We start from the raw sequence: 14,484 nt of genomic DNA on the forward strand, positions 1-14,484 counted from the left end.
ACTCTAGAACCAGGGAAAAATGTTTTATTACATAAGATGTGCCAACAGTAAAAGACTGATTCAAGCTCTGAAAAAAAGCTTTTGTCAAAAAGCTAGTATTTAATATAATTTTTTTCTGATGGGAGATTTTTAAAAAAAAATAAACAAACTGATGACAAAACACTAAAACCAGCATGCTTATGGTACATTTTCTCTAGCATAACACGGAAACAACTGTTTCAACAAACATTAGGTGAAACTTTTTAACTAACACACACGAATCTAAACTGACCACATCCAACTGACCAAGCACCACCAACATTAATCATACACAGGCTGATAGAAAAAAAAAATACTGTCTTCACTAATTGTTTATCAGCTACATTGTGCCAGTTTTATGAAATAAATCCTGAACAGCAACAGCTGAATTCTTTCTGTTTGCACATTTTAAATCTGTGATACCTGGGTGTCAACATCCAACATACTAAATATGTGTGTGTTTTAGTTCACATGTACAGTAATGAGCTCTGATTTTCCCAAGCACTTTATCAGCTTTCAACAGTTCATCTAAGTAAGATGGAAAACCCAGTCAGACAACTTCAGTCTAAAGACAGTTCTGATTTCACAATGTAGCCCCAAATATATAAGTATGGGTTCCAAAACACTTCTAACAGTGAGTTTCTCTTGAAGTGATTTAAGAGATTATCATAATACATTAAATAATCAAAACAAACTAAACATTTTGTAGTCTTTTTCCTCCCTTAATGATTTGCTTTGCTCCAAAAAAGCTGAAAAGTTAAGGCAGAGCAAAAGAATCCCAGAAACAACAAAGTACTATTTCTGTGGGCTTTAACATTTACATTTAATCTAAATATTACTCAGGTTTTTTTTGTAAAAGCCCCAGAAAGCCCTAGTTCATACTGCTGACAATTCTTAGCAATAAAGAGCATTCTATATTTTTGATGCAGAACTAGGCAGCTCTTGTATCAAGGGCACAATTTATATGAAATGCCCTAAACTTTTATAAGCTGTACTTTTTTGTTTTGTTTGCACTATATAGTATAGTATAGCACTATACATTGCATAGAAGCAATAAGAAAGAAACTGTCTTTTCTTCATTATGGTCTGCTATTAAAGTAATACAAAAATTGAAGTTGAAGATTAACTTGTTTTAGCAACATTTTCAATTTTTGGCACCCTACCTGCAAAGCCCCATCTAGCATTAAAATTACTGAGCTCTGATGATTCTGAACTCTTTGACTACTAATATTTAATAAAGGAAATTGTATAGTGTGTGGTAATACATATGCAATACACCACCATGAGCTTCTACTTTTCCTAGAAGATCTAAATATTGGCTGAACTGAAGCAATACATAGGAAGCATTAAGAAAGTGAGAAAGCCCCAATGCATTACAGGGAAAAAAGAGAAAAATTTTGTAAATGAGGATTTGTTAATCAGAAGAACAATCTTAGGGTTTCAACAGTCAGATGGTTCTTCTTAGTAGCTTGTTGGCTCATGACCTGTAAGGTCTCATTGCTAATTCAATAAAGCATTGAAAGAAATTACAAGCATTTGATTTCTTTTCCCCAGGGCTTTTACAGTCCTACTTTTAAGCTTTACTAAATTCTGGACTGGAGCCTTTTATTTATCCCAAACAAGTACAAATGGTTAACAGCATCTTTACTATTTCTCAGTATTTAATTTTGCTTTCTCCCTTTTTATGACAGAAGGAGAAGTGGAGGAAATATAAGAACTGCAAGAAACCTGATATAATGTAAGTCAATACAAGTAATTATGGTGACCAAGTCAATTGTATATAATGAGACAGTATATTCTACAGCTTGCAACTCTGAAAGACATTTTTCATGTTTTCAAAATGCAGAAATATATCTGGAACAAAGATGATGCTATTTTCTTAACATATTGTTCCATCATAAATTTTTCTACTGCATTATATACAGATGTTCATCCTGTCATTGGCTTTTACTGTCATATGTTTTGACTTTCAAATTAATTCACTTAACCTCCCCCCAGAAATCCCAACTCTCTCACAAAAAACACCCAACAATTTGCACAACTTAAGTCTGTCGCACAGTTTTCTCTATCACACAAGTTCAATCATGTAATAAATCCTTCCCAATTGGATTAGTGAGTAGAGCTGCCAATTCCTTAGAATTGCACAAACATAATGTAATTTTTAAAATATTCTCAAAAGGAAATACACAGAAGATATCCCAAGGTCTCACCTCTGCATCTTCCAATTCAACATCTAAAAAGTCAAAGTCTTTAAAAACTCCAAATTGTTGTTCACTGGTATTATCTTCTACAGCTACTTCCTCCTCTTGAATCACTTCTTCTGTTGTTGAAATAAGACTAGTTTGTTGATCCCCAACTTCCAAGTCTTCATTAGAAGAAAATACAACCTGCAGATATGGGTAAAAATAGAAATAAAAACATCTGACATCTGAAAGTCAGTTATCCTGTTTCCCACAATTTAATGTCATTAATGGCAGTCAGCTTACCACTGTAACAATAAGACTAGGACAAGGCAGACTGCAATTGTTTCAAGACTTGTTGGATTTTGAACTATAAATTTGGTCGTGACAAAATTCTTCCCTAACGTAATTGAGAGCTACAAAGGTACAAATAAAGACTAAAATGTATTTCTCAGCCTTCATTTTATTAACCACAACGTCAGTCAAGCTTAAGAGCAAAAAAATCACCATAATAATCAACCACATGACACAAGCCGTAGCATTTTGCCTACCAGTTTCTGTGAAAGGACTGTATACCTTTAAAAAGGCATTCAGTGCCAGCTTCCAGTGACAATAATCAAAAATTACAACTTTCTGTTTATTTAATTTGAATTTTTCAAAATCTCTTCAGTTTCAGCCCTCAGGCATCTAATTTAATTTTTTTAACCTTGTCCCCTAAATTAAAGATCCATCTCCCATCAATATTTTTCCTCAGCTAAGAACTTCTGTGTCACAATAAAAAGCAGTATTCTTGATGCCAACCAAGGCAGGCTATTCAATTTATTTTAAAATCTCTTAATATCATCACCACCATGAAGCTTAGTATGCCATCAGGTGTCTTTTCTGTGCTGTACACAGAATTAACAACATTAGCCTAAAAGTCTATCATTCCTACTGTTATCCATGCTAGTTTGAAGACATAGGATCCAATAGTAATTTTCAATGGATTCTGTGGTATCTTTGCAGAACTCAGCCAGAACTTTGCTTCTCTCAAAGCACAACTTTATTTATAATGGACCAGAAAGAGATATTTTTGGAAGACACTAGTTTGAAGGCCCTCTTCTAGGCAATTTTAATACATGCAGCCTCAAACACTCAACACACTATTATGGAGTGGCAGTGTGGTCCTGCTCTTCTGTGAAGAATGCAAAATGTTGAGAAAAATAGTAAGAATTAATCTTGGAGCTCCTCAGTAGTCAACTAATTGAATTTCAGAGGAAAGATTTGAGTTCCAATCCAAAGACTTCAAAAAAATCTTGTTTTGATAATCACTTAAGATTAAAAAAAAGGTATGAATTTTACTATTTTATATTTGCTTTATTGCAATTATTCCTAGTATTGTTTTATAACAATTGATCCTAGTATTTTATCTTTGCTTTAAAGATATAGTCCTTACCCATAAGACTGACATAAATTCACTGACATGTCAACATTAGTTTTGGCTGAATTTAAATATGGTTTTGAGACCTGCCTAGTAAAAGAATGGTGCCAACTGAATTTCTTCAGGATTAATTCATTAGTCATTAATCCATCTCTTTTGCATTCTTCCATTGGATTTGTGAATTACTGAACAAAAAACAAGTGTGTCAAAACCCACTCATCATTCATAATTTCACCAATACCTGAAATGCAATAGCATTCTCACTACTGGAATTTAAAAACCAAACCAAACAACCATCACCACCACTTACTGAAGGATTCTTGGGAAGACCAGATTCTGGACCACACAGAGAAAGCACGTTCATTAGCTTCTCCCTAGTTCTTCTCTGAAAAACATACCAAAGAAAGTCACATAGCAAGGCATGTGCTGGAGGTCCAGGTAAAAATGCAAAACATGTATCTTGCACAGTGACATCCTCTAAGAAGAATCTTACCATTTTTGTCCTTTCACCAGTATTAGCTTTTAGTTTATGCCATATTTATTTATTGTTTTGCCAAGATGTAATCCAGACTTCAAATTACATTTCAACAACTTATGGGCTTTTTTTACAATAAATTAAAAAACACCGACTATGATAGATGTATAATGTGCTTGAGACACCATGTACCTGAGATAGTTGTGGCCTCTTCCAGCTGACAGGAACTAATGCATTTGAATTGGAGCCTGATGAAGTTGAAGAAGTGCTCCGGGTGACAGCAATGACTTTGGGCTTCCCATTTCTACCTGCTGCACTGTGTTGATCACCATACTTATTCCCAATAATTGGTGTCTACCAAAGACAACAAATACTTCCTTTAAATTCAAATCTATGTTAGTAAAGACTACACATTTAATTTCAGAATTTAATATTACACAAAATGTAGGAGGGTTTGTCAGTTTGTTTTAAGCCTTCTACGAAGCCTGTGTCCAATCCACTGAACATCAATACACTGGCAATACAAAGCTGAATACTTCACCTCTATGGAGCAGAATTGCATTCTGCTGACCCATGTTTTTTTGAATTACACAAGTTTTATGCTTACAATCCAGTCAGATTTTTTAAACACAGTTTTAAAACAACTGGGGCTTAAGTTTAAAAGATGCACACTTCTCTACAGAATCATTCACAGACATGAATAAATTATTTTCACAGATCAGCAACTGCACTACCACATGCATGCTTCTGAAAACCAAAGATGAAATTCAGTTCTTTTGACAGCAACTGCTACTCCAATGAACTCTGTGGGAATTCATCTCAACTCTCGGTTATCTGCATGCACCGAAACTTCCAGTAAGGAATTCACTTACCAATTTAAGTAATGCCACTAAGACATCTGTATCTCCAATCATTATCTAGGGTCAGCTTCAACCAGGATCCCTAAATTTTTACTGTTTTTAAAGTTTCTACCATTTTCATATCACAGTGCAGTCATTTGGCTATGCTTCCCTTTTCAGGCACAGAATGACTATCAGCTGCATTAATACATTTTCAGTTCTAATCAACCCTAAATGGATGGGTAGGAGTGTTGCTTTTAACAACAGGTTTTTTTCCAGTTCTGGCAGTCTCACATGGAAGGTCCTATCTGTATCCTACTCTGTCCTCTAAATGGCAGTAAAGGGTTTTAATTCTCTCTGCCCTTGAATGCACAACCCTTCATTTGATGAAAGCCTGCAAGGTTCAGCTGCAAGCAGCACCCAGCTGCAGCAGCCTTCCCTCTCTCACAGCTGAAACAGCCTTGAGTACAAGCCTATTGATTTTTAGTGATTAACTCTCCAGATATTCTCAAGGGAAAAAAGGCAAAAAGCACACCATAAAAGAATCAGAAGTTTAGCTTTCGGTATTACTCTAGTTGCATATATGTAAAATTTCAGCATCTGTCATTCTTAAAAATTACATCTATTTAAAAACATGTAAACAGAGAAGGCTAAGAATAAACAATTCTGATTGTACAACAGAACGTCATTACTGCATAGTAATTTAAATATAGTTACCTCTGATATATCAAAATGAAAATCTAAGGTCTTCCCAGGTAGTTCCTTGGAGACATTATTAAAAATTTTTGTGAAGGAGATTTCAGGAGAACCTATGTCACCTCCATAAGACTTTGGAATATCATTAGGTACAACGAGGCTTGCTGAGCGAGACACCACCAGCTTCAAAATATTGAGGGCTTCCTTCCAATATGGACTCTAGAGAGAATGCACACAAATCACAAAACAATCACTTTTTGTTTTAATGTACTTAGGTAATTATTTTTAATGTACTTAACTTAGTTTTAATGTAATTAGGATTTTACACTGATTCATTGCAAGATTCCCCAAACTAAAAGCTCAAATATTCTACACATGACTGCAAGGCCAGGTGGGCAGCTTTGGACCTCCAAGTGCTGGGAAGGCACTGGCAAAGCACCATGGTGGAAAGTCAGGTCCAGCCAGGCAGGGTCACCAGCTCTGGGTCAGTGCCAGCTGCATCAGATCCTGTACCATGTCCCTTGCTCCCTGTATTTACACTGTGTTCTTCAACACTATCTGAAATATCTGCCTTTTATGACCCAGAATATAAAAACTGGCAGCATTATAAAAGTAAACCAACTTTAACCTCCTGGCATCTTTGAATTATTTTACACTTCTGGGCAGAATAAACTGAATTTGAAACAGACAAGAATATTTTGTGCTTTAGATTTCCTAATGCATTTGAAAGATCTTAAGAAAAAAGCACAAACATTTACAAGGTTTTTATATATGGACCAATGGAGTGCTCAAAAAAGCCAGAGCAAAAGTATGAGAACATAATAGGCAGGGCTTTAGTTAATGGCACTCTTCTTAAAAAGATGATTAAGGTAATGTAAAGAATTCAGCAGTTTCAACCACTGACACTGTGGACTGGATCACAGAGGAGACACTGAAACTTAAACCTTCCAGTTTTTAAAATTAGAAGATACCTGTGTTTGGGTTTTATTTTTTTGTTTTGATTTTGAATTAGGATGCTATACTCATTTAAAATATTTTTTTTATTGCATTAAAAAAATAAACCACTTTTAAGGCTCTAAAAGTAGTAAATGCTTTTATGTAGGTAATGCGAGTCTTCAAAAAACTTGATTTCTGTGCAGCATAAATATAAAAAAAAGTGTCAAACTCTAACCAACCCATAGCAACTTAAGATGGTTTTCTTGTGACTGCAGAGGACTAAAAAAGCCAGCTTAGTAACCATTTTTAAACAAGACTTGCTCGTTTATGGTCTCTCGTGATCTATAGTAACATCTTGAAAGTATTAAAAATACACAGGCTTCTCTAGAGTATTTTTTCAATAGTACCCTTGTTTTGATAGCTAACATCTTCTAATGAAGATTACATTCCTTGGTAGTGTGGGCTTGCACAGAAAGCTCAGATAAAGGTTAGGGGCAAAGCAAGCAGCTGTCAGGCCATGAAAACCACAGTCATGCTGATCATTCCATTTTGCCTAATGCACTCTGGCAGGAGCACAATAAATAAAGTACAGATCCATCAATAACAAAATATCCAGGAACACTACATTTCCTAGTTAATTATGGTTAAACCATTTGTCTGAAATACATTTGGCTATAATGGTATTCAGTAAAAAAAAAAAAAAGGATGAAAAAACCCCACCAAACACCAACATAAAATCTTATACACTGTAATGGATTTATGCTCCAGGCATTTTCAGAAAATCTTTCAGCAAGATGCTAGGCCTTCTTTTGCAAAAGAGATTTTCAGTAAATTGTGTTCCAAGTACAAAGGAGCAAATTACCTAAGGCAAAACACTATTGTTCATCTTTGGGGGACTTTCTTTAATAAAAAATGCACTCAAGTTCATTAAGGCGGACCTCAATGCTTCTCACAGACATAATAGTCTGATTTAAACATGCACTTGACTGTAAAACTTCCTTCTGAAAACACATATACTGAAATAAAACATCTGCACAGTATTAATCTGTAAACATATCCTTGTATTTTAGTAATTCAGGGAAACTACAGATGCACAATTGTCCACATCTGTAAAGAGATTCACAGTCATCCAGGAACCTTGTTCCACAAAATGTAAATCAAATTGGACAAATACATAAGCAAGTAATGAATTAAGTACATAGGACAAAACTATACTATACTATACTATGGAATCTGACTTTTAAGAGCTCTTAATATCTGAAATAAAATAATTATAAAATTAATTATAAATTAACTTTAAAAAATAATACAAGTGTAATTTCACTACCACACTGATAGTAAGTAGAAAGGCTTTTATAGTATTTCAGAGTACCTACCTGGACATATTTACCAATAACTTTTATGATTTCCAAATTAAACTGCTTCACTGGTGCTGTGGATAGGTCAATATGACTCAGAAGACTGTAAATGATCTGCAGTAAGGACTGCTGCATACTGGATAACCCTTTCTCTAACAGCTAAAAAGAAATTTTAAAATATACAGAATTTAATTAGGTCATTTAATGATAGCAGAAAGTGAAAACAAACATTAAAACTTAGTTAATTTCCATACATATTTATTTTTCTCTCCAGGAAACTTAAAAGTACAACTTCTTCAATACTTAATTTAGCATTTTTTTTAAAAAAGTAATGTATATATTACTCTACATTTTTGTCTTATTTTCCCTTAATTTTGACACAGTGGCACAGATCTTAAGCACCAAATAATGAAATACTCCTCGTTATATAACAAGTGTTCCTACAGATTCAAAATCTCAAAGCTGGATGAACACAAATTATATCTATGGCTTGACTAGTATACACAAACTTACAAACAAAATAAGCACTTATAAATTCACTCACAAAAGTGGAGCAATTTTCTTTAAAAGTATCTTCATCAGTTTGGAGTGGTATACTTCAAGCTCTACAAATTTTTCATGCAAGTTAATAACAGTTTTCTGGTAATAATAGCTGGCAGAATCATATTCTGAATTCTTTTAATTTAGGTGATACTATATACACTGTGCAATACTTAAATATTGAACCTTTAAATTAACTTTTAGGTTGCTGAAGGATTTCTTTACATGTCTCTTTGGCTGAAAAAGGTCTCTTATGATTTGCACTGAGTATATTTTCCTAGAGCCAAGACAGTGTGTTCATTTTATCCATGTAGACTGGATCATAAATATACTGGAACAATACAAACTACTACTCTCATAAAAATGGGTATTTTATTAGAGGGATTATATTTCAAGACACATTTAAATTGTTGCACTCCAAAATGTCAGTAGTCATCCCTTTTCTATATTCACATTTTACTGTTATTCTCCCATTACGGAAGTTGTGCTTCCCTTCCACCCCCCCCAGTATTCAGAATAATGAAAAATCTGCAATGAGTAAATGTAATACTGATCACAGGTTGTCAACATAATATAAGACTTTTATTAGAAATTTACCTCTGCAAGGTAAGTCACTAGGTTAAATGTTGCATCTGAGAAAGAGTCATGCAAGTATCTACACACAACATTAATCCAGTTTGAACAGTCTCTGGAGTAACTGTGTGTGCTGTATAAACTCATCATGTGGGCCAGATTGGCAAGAGTTGGTGATTTCTCTTCTGCACACACCTGAAAAGCAAAAAGCCCATTTAATGATACTAGAAATGACAAATATTCAACGTAAGCATTCACATATCATAATGCACTTCTTCCAGATTTCACTCTATTTTCCAGTAAATGAAATCAAATTAATCATACAAGCCACATTCACAGTTCCAGTAGAATTCAGGAGCCTGGCAATTCACAAAAAATATTGTAGAGAATTACCTGAGAGACTTAAACTGATTTTTCAATTACATAAATGCATGCATGAGGTATAAATGACAAAAAAGGAGCTCCATGTTTCTGAACAGGCAACTGCACTCAGCAGAAGTCTTCATCTGCCTCTCCTCCTTTGTAGCCTAGATGACCTTTTAGAGCTACAAGGGCTTGGGCTTGTATCTAGGACAGCAGTGCTATCTGCAGTAGTGGTATCATGGCATCAGTGCTCTGTGTTTATCTAGTACTCATAGTAAAATATAATTAGTGCTCCCAGCTAGCAGTGCATGTCTTTCAAGGCAAAAGTAATTCCTGGATTTGCACCAAGCCCGTACTCCTTTCAGATGGCCTGCACACACTTAAATGATTTACACATCTCAGTTTGGGAAGCCAAAGGGCTATGACTGCATCTCCTGTGACAGAAAGCACTTCTAATCTCCTTTCCAAGTCTCCTTCCTTAAAACACAGGCTACCAGGGCAGGAGGTTGTTGGCAGGTGAAAATTACTGCTTCAACACACTACAGTTCAGAAAAATTCCAAGGTTAATCACTGTGTACAAATAACAGAAAGGACATAGTACCTTTTCTTCTCGACCTCCTAGTCCAAAAGGTAAGGACCACTTCCTTATTATAAGTAAATTAGGAATTTAAAATTACAATTTGCAAAACCCAGCAAGTAAGAAAAACTAACTGATATCATTGATAAGTAAATTTGTTCTTCACATCTACAGTTTCTAGAAGAAGCAAAATGTGTTTTTCATTGAAAAAAGGAAACTCAGGGGTTGATGTGAGGATCAGCTGTATAAATCAGGATCAGATCACATCTTTAAAATACATTTTTTATAGCTATAAGACTTAAAATAATTGACTCCTGGAATGGTTTGGGTTGGAAAGGGCCTTAAAGATGACTTAATTCCAATCCACCCCCTGCGCAGGCAGAGACACCTCCCACTAGACAGGTTGCTCACAGCCCCATCCAGTCTGGCCTTGGACACACTTTCACATGTTCACTGAATCACATGGAAGTATTGCATGAGAGAGCAGAAAAATGCAGCAGTGCAGGCAATAAACTCCTGGATATTCCCCAAGCATCATTTTACATACCTTTGCTATTCTGTCGGCTGTTTCTTTACAGAACTGAGTTGGGTTATCAAAATGTTGGATCAGATGAGGAAGTAGGCACAAGATGTTTAGGGGAAATCCTAAACACATACATAATACATAAACACAGTTACATGAGCCCGAATGACTTCAATATGACTTAATTTAATGTCCAGTTATATAAGCATGTAACAGCTTTCTGGTATTTCATTACCCTTAGAGCATGACAAAGATCTATTCATAAAGATATCTAAATTATATACACACACATGTACTTAAGTGAGCATGTATGTAGAAGATACATACACATCTGTGTATAGGAATGAATATGCAAAAGATCAAAAAAATATCACTATTGGACCAATTAATCAAAACCATAACGAAACTGGGTGGCTTTAGGCAGTACAGTTATGATTTTTAAAAAATATGCAAATGTTTCCAACAGTACTAATTGTCCTATTTAGCACAAGATCATGAAAAACTATACATGTGCTCTTAAAACTTGCATGCAAGTTTAAAGCAAGTTAGTAGTCAATACAAAGTTTTCCATGCAGTGCTTCTTGGCAGATAATCACAGTGTTTTTTAATGGCAAATACATAGTCACTACTGATTTTCATTACTTAATTACATTAAGTAAAACAATTTTAATTACATATACAGTTACTAAAGATACCTGCTAACTGAGAAGGATCCACCAAAGCATGTCTGGAAATTGTGATGAGTTTACTAAGGAGATGAACTGTCATTTCCTGTGTAGATGCTGAAGTAAAGCCTTTTAAGAAAAGATGTTGAAGCCCTGGAAAGTTATTCCATTTCAGTTTATTTTGCACCGTTTCTATCTTCTCCCGACTTTCTGATTTATCCAGAGGCAAGTGAATAAGAAGCTTATTGAGCAGCTTGAGAGCCAAAAGGTATTCATACTCATAATCTGACTCCAGTAACGAAGCTGCAATCCAAAATATGGTGGCCATCAAGTTGACAGGGTCAGTAGTGGGCTGCACATCATACATGCCTCCCTCTCTCAGGGAGGAAAGGCTTCTAGTCCTTGCCAAGCTTCCACCATGATTTATCCTTCCATCCATTATATCCAGTGTGTTGCTTCGTCGACGATCGCTTCTCCGCTCACTGATTAAATTCAGTCTCAAAGAATTACTCCTTGTATTGCTGTAGTATCCCAGACAACTGCCACTATTAATGGGACTTGTGCTTAGATTTATCTGTCCAGTGCTTTTCCTGTTAGCTGCATACTTGTTTCCCATTACAGAATCATGGTATGAGGTTCTAAAATAAAAATGAGGGACACATCTTATTCCATGCAAGATATTTCAATAGCATACAGTTTAGAAAAAGGGAATAAAGAAAAAAGATTTGAGTCTAATCACATATATACACACAGTGAATAACCTGGAATATTACATGAAAGTGCAGACCTTCTATACACTTATTGCTAAAATATCTTTACAGCATAAGGACAAGACTGTAGCATCCCATTATCTCTGCTGTAAAATCCATTTGTTACAATCCCAGAATAGCATAATAGGTATGTAACAATTCAGTAAAATCAGGAAAATTAGCCTATAGCATGTAAGAAGTATCTGTAAATGTATATCCAACAATCCAACTTACTTACAGATGTAAGGCAGAGTAATTAATAAATTAATAAATGAAATTATTTACTTATTACCTAATATTTTTCATAAGTATCTGACCTAGAAAAAACACCACCTTCCAACTCTGATACTGAGAAATTGGGAGACATTCTAAGAAATCTCAGTATTTTCAAAACCTTTGCCATCAAGCTGAAACAAAGATACCTCTACATTTAAGGTTTTTCTTTCAGTTTGTTCAACTAAACTTCTCTCATCTATGGACAACAAATTTGAGGCCTAAGACAGAGTTGCATTTGCTATAAATGAAGAAATTTCTTCTGTATTAATACTGGAATAAAAGCATTTATTGTGTTACTGCAGTTTTCATCTGTCAACCTTAAATTATCTTTTAAAAATTGGTGCCATTGCCTTCATTATACATATAAGAAAAAAATAAGACCCCCCAAAATTACACTATTAATTGAGGTCAGTACAGCTTGATTTTTTAAAAAAAGTTCTAAATGCACTCGGTGTCTTTATTTTTGAGAAGTTTCAGAAGAACTGACAACACTTCAGAATTAAGCAACTTTTGCCCTTTTTTTTTTAAATTGGACCAAAGAGGGTAAGTTGAAAAGGTAACAGAAATTTCATTTCAGAAAATCCTAACTCTTATGAGTTTGAGGCAGAATTTTAAAACATAAAAAAGAACAAGCCATTTTGCTATTAGTATTCAACCATTCTGCAAAGACAGTAAGAAATTATTTAAATAGATTTGTAATACAGAACTTTCATAATTCAAATGTATAATCATCTGTAATGCAGTAAAAACTTACTGAGAAAGGGCAGAAAGTAGATCATAATGCTTCATGGATTCAGCCAACGTATCAATAGCAGACTCTAAAGTCAGAAGCAGTTCTATGACAAAACCCTGGGGAAAGCCACAGGTCATTAGAAATTATTATTCTAATAATTAGAAATTATTAGAAATTCAAGGAAGGATCACAGAAAATCTAACAAGTAGCAATATAAAAATATAAAACTGGTATCAGTAATTAAACTATTATTTCATGTTTCAGTTAGAACACAAACCTGATGAGACTGATCAAATTAACAGTATGCATTCAAGACAAGAAAAAAATTAAAATTAATTTCTAACTATTCCCAAAATTCATTCTGGCTTCCATCATTCTGAGGAACAGACTTAACAGTGGAGTCATTCAGATTCATTTTGCAATATTTAAAGACTACATCCACTTCTTCAGACATACAATGACTGAGTTATTTGAAATATCTTGATTTAAAAATAAAATGCAATCAAATAAAAAATGCTTTGTAATTTTACTGACATTAAAGTGATTAAATATGTCATTTAGACAAATTTAGCTTTCTAATAAAGTGAAGGGTGAAATTTAAAATACCTGAGCTTCTTCTCCTGCATCTCCAACAGTTTCTACTAGTCTTGAGAGAACATCAGAAAGTGTAGATGCAGTAAGAGGCTGCTTCAGAGCCCTGAAAATCTGGAAGGACCTCCCAGCATAATGTCGAGAGGAGCAGGAAAGCGCAGTCTGCAAAGCAACTTCGCTGAGACGGTGTTCCAATTGAAATCCTCCTGCCAACGCAATGAACACTGAATACTGAAGCAACACAATGCTTTATAACAAACAAAGCAACCTGAATTGAATAACAAGGAAGTTACCAAAAATCATTCCCAATACTGTAACCTGGATTCTTCTCAAGAAGTGTTACTCTCAAAATCTTTCCAGGCATATGAACTTGTATTCCATATTAATTTACACTGGGGATACTTACAGAGTATAAAACATTTATGATTTTGATAGTAAGTGGCCACCAATAGGTAACATGATATTTTACCTCATTCCTAAAAGATTATATTTAAATCCATTGTGATAGAAACATGAACTGAAGATTTCCATGCACAAGAAAAAATGTATTCTTTAAAAACATTTAGCAATCACCTGGAGTGATTTTATAGATCATCTATAAACTTACAGGCATTAAAAAAAAATCATTTAGATTGCAGACTTGAACATTTAATCACACATCAACTGTTGTCTAACATACCTGAGCTAGACTGTTTAAATATAGATACCACATGCTTTAAAAACACAGTTAATTGTTCAGCACTCTTTATATTAGGGTTCTTGGCTGAAACATCTTCATGATTCCAGAGTGGCCCTCTTTTCCTAAAATTATAAAATAGACAGAATAGTAAACATTTCCTTTGTCATTAGTATTATTTAAATATTATTTTAACCTTAATGTTAAATACAAAATAAACTACTACCTACTGTGAAAAGAAACTGTTTGGAAAATTGGAATAAATACTGGCAAGAAGTTTGACACAGAAAGAGAAG

At 34.3% G+C, this 14,484-nt stretch overlaps 1 protein-coding gene across 2 annotated transcripts in view; it reads right to left on the reverse strand.

Annotated features, from left to right (window-relative positions):
- Positions 1-14,484, reverse strand: part of FRYL (FRY like transcription coactivator) — a 130,076-nt gene that overhangs the window by 24,849 nt on the left and 90,743 nt on the right. For both annotated transcript variants that reach the window (XM_030450190.1, XM_030450189.1), the window contains exons 42-52: positions 14,192-14,313; positions 13,528-13,718; positions 12,943-13,037; positions 11,194-11,801; positions 10,523-10,620; positions 9,060-9,230; positions 7,941-8,081; positions 5,650-5,847; positions 4,286-4,447; positions 3,929-4,003; positions 2,229-2,405 (exon numbers count right to left, since the gene is read on the reverse strand). In XM_030450190.1, the coding sequence (XP_030306050.1) occupies positions 2,229-2,405; positions 3,929-4,003; positions 4,286-4,447; positions 5,650-5,847; positions 7,941-8,081; positions 9,060-9,230; positions 10,523-10,620; positions 11,194-11,801; positions 12,943-13,037; positions 13,528-13,718; positions 14,192-14,313 (2,038 nt within the window). The remainder of the gene's footprint in view (positions 1-2,228; positions 2,406-3,928; positions 4,004-4,285; positions 4,448-5,649; positions 5,848-7,940; positions 8,082-9,059; positions 9,231-10,522; positions 10,621-11,193; positions 11,802-12,942; positions 13,038-13,527; positions 13,719-14,191; positions 14,314-14,484) is intronic.

This window comes from Calypte anna, chromosome 4A (assembly GCF_003957555.1).
Source record: "Calypte anna isolate BGI_N300 chromosome 4A, bCalAnn1_v1.p, whole genome shotgun sequence".
Lineage (NCBI taxonomy): Eukaryota > Metazoa > Chordata > Aves > Apodiformes > Trochilidae > Calypte > Calypte anna.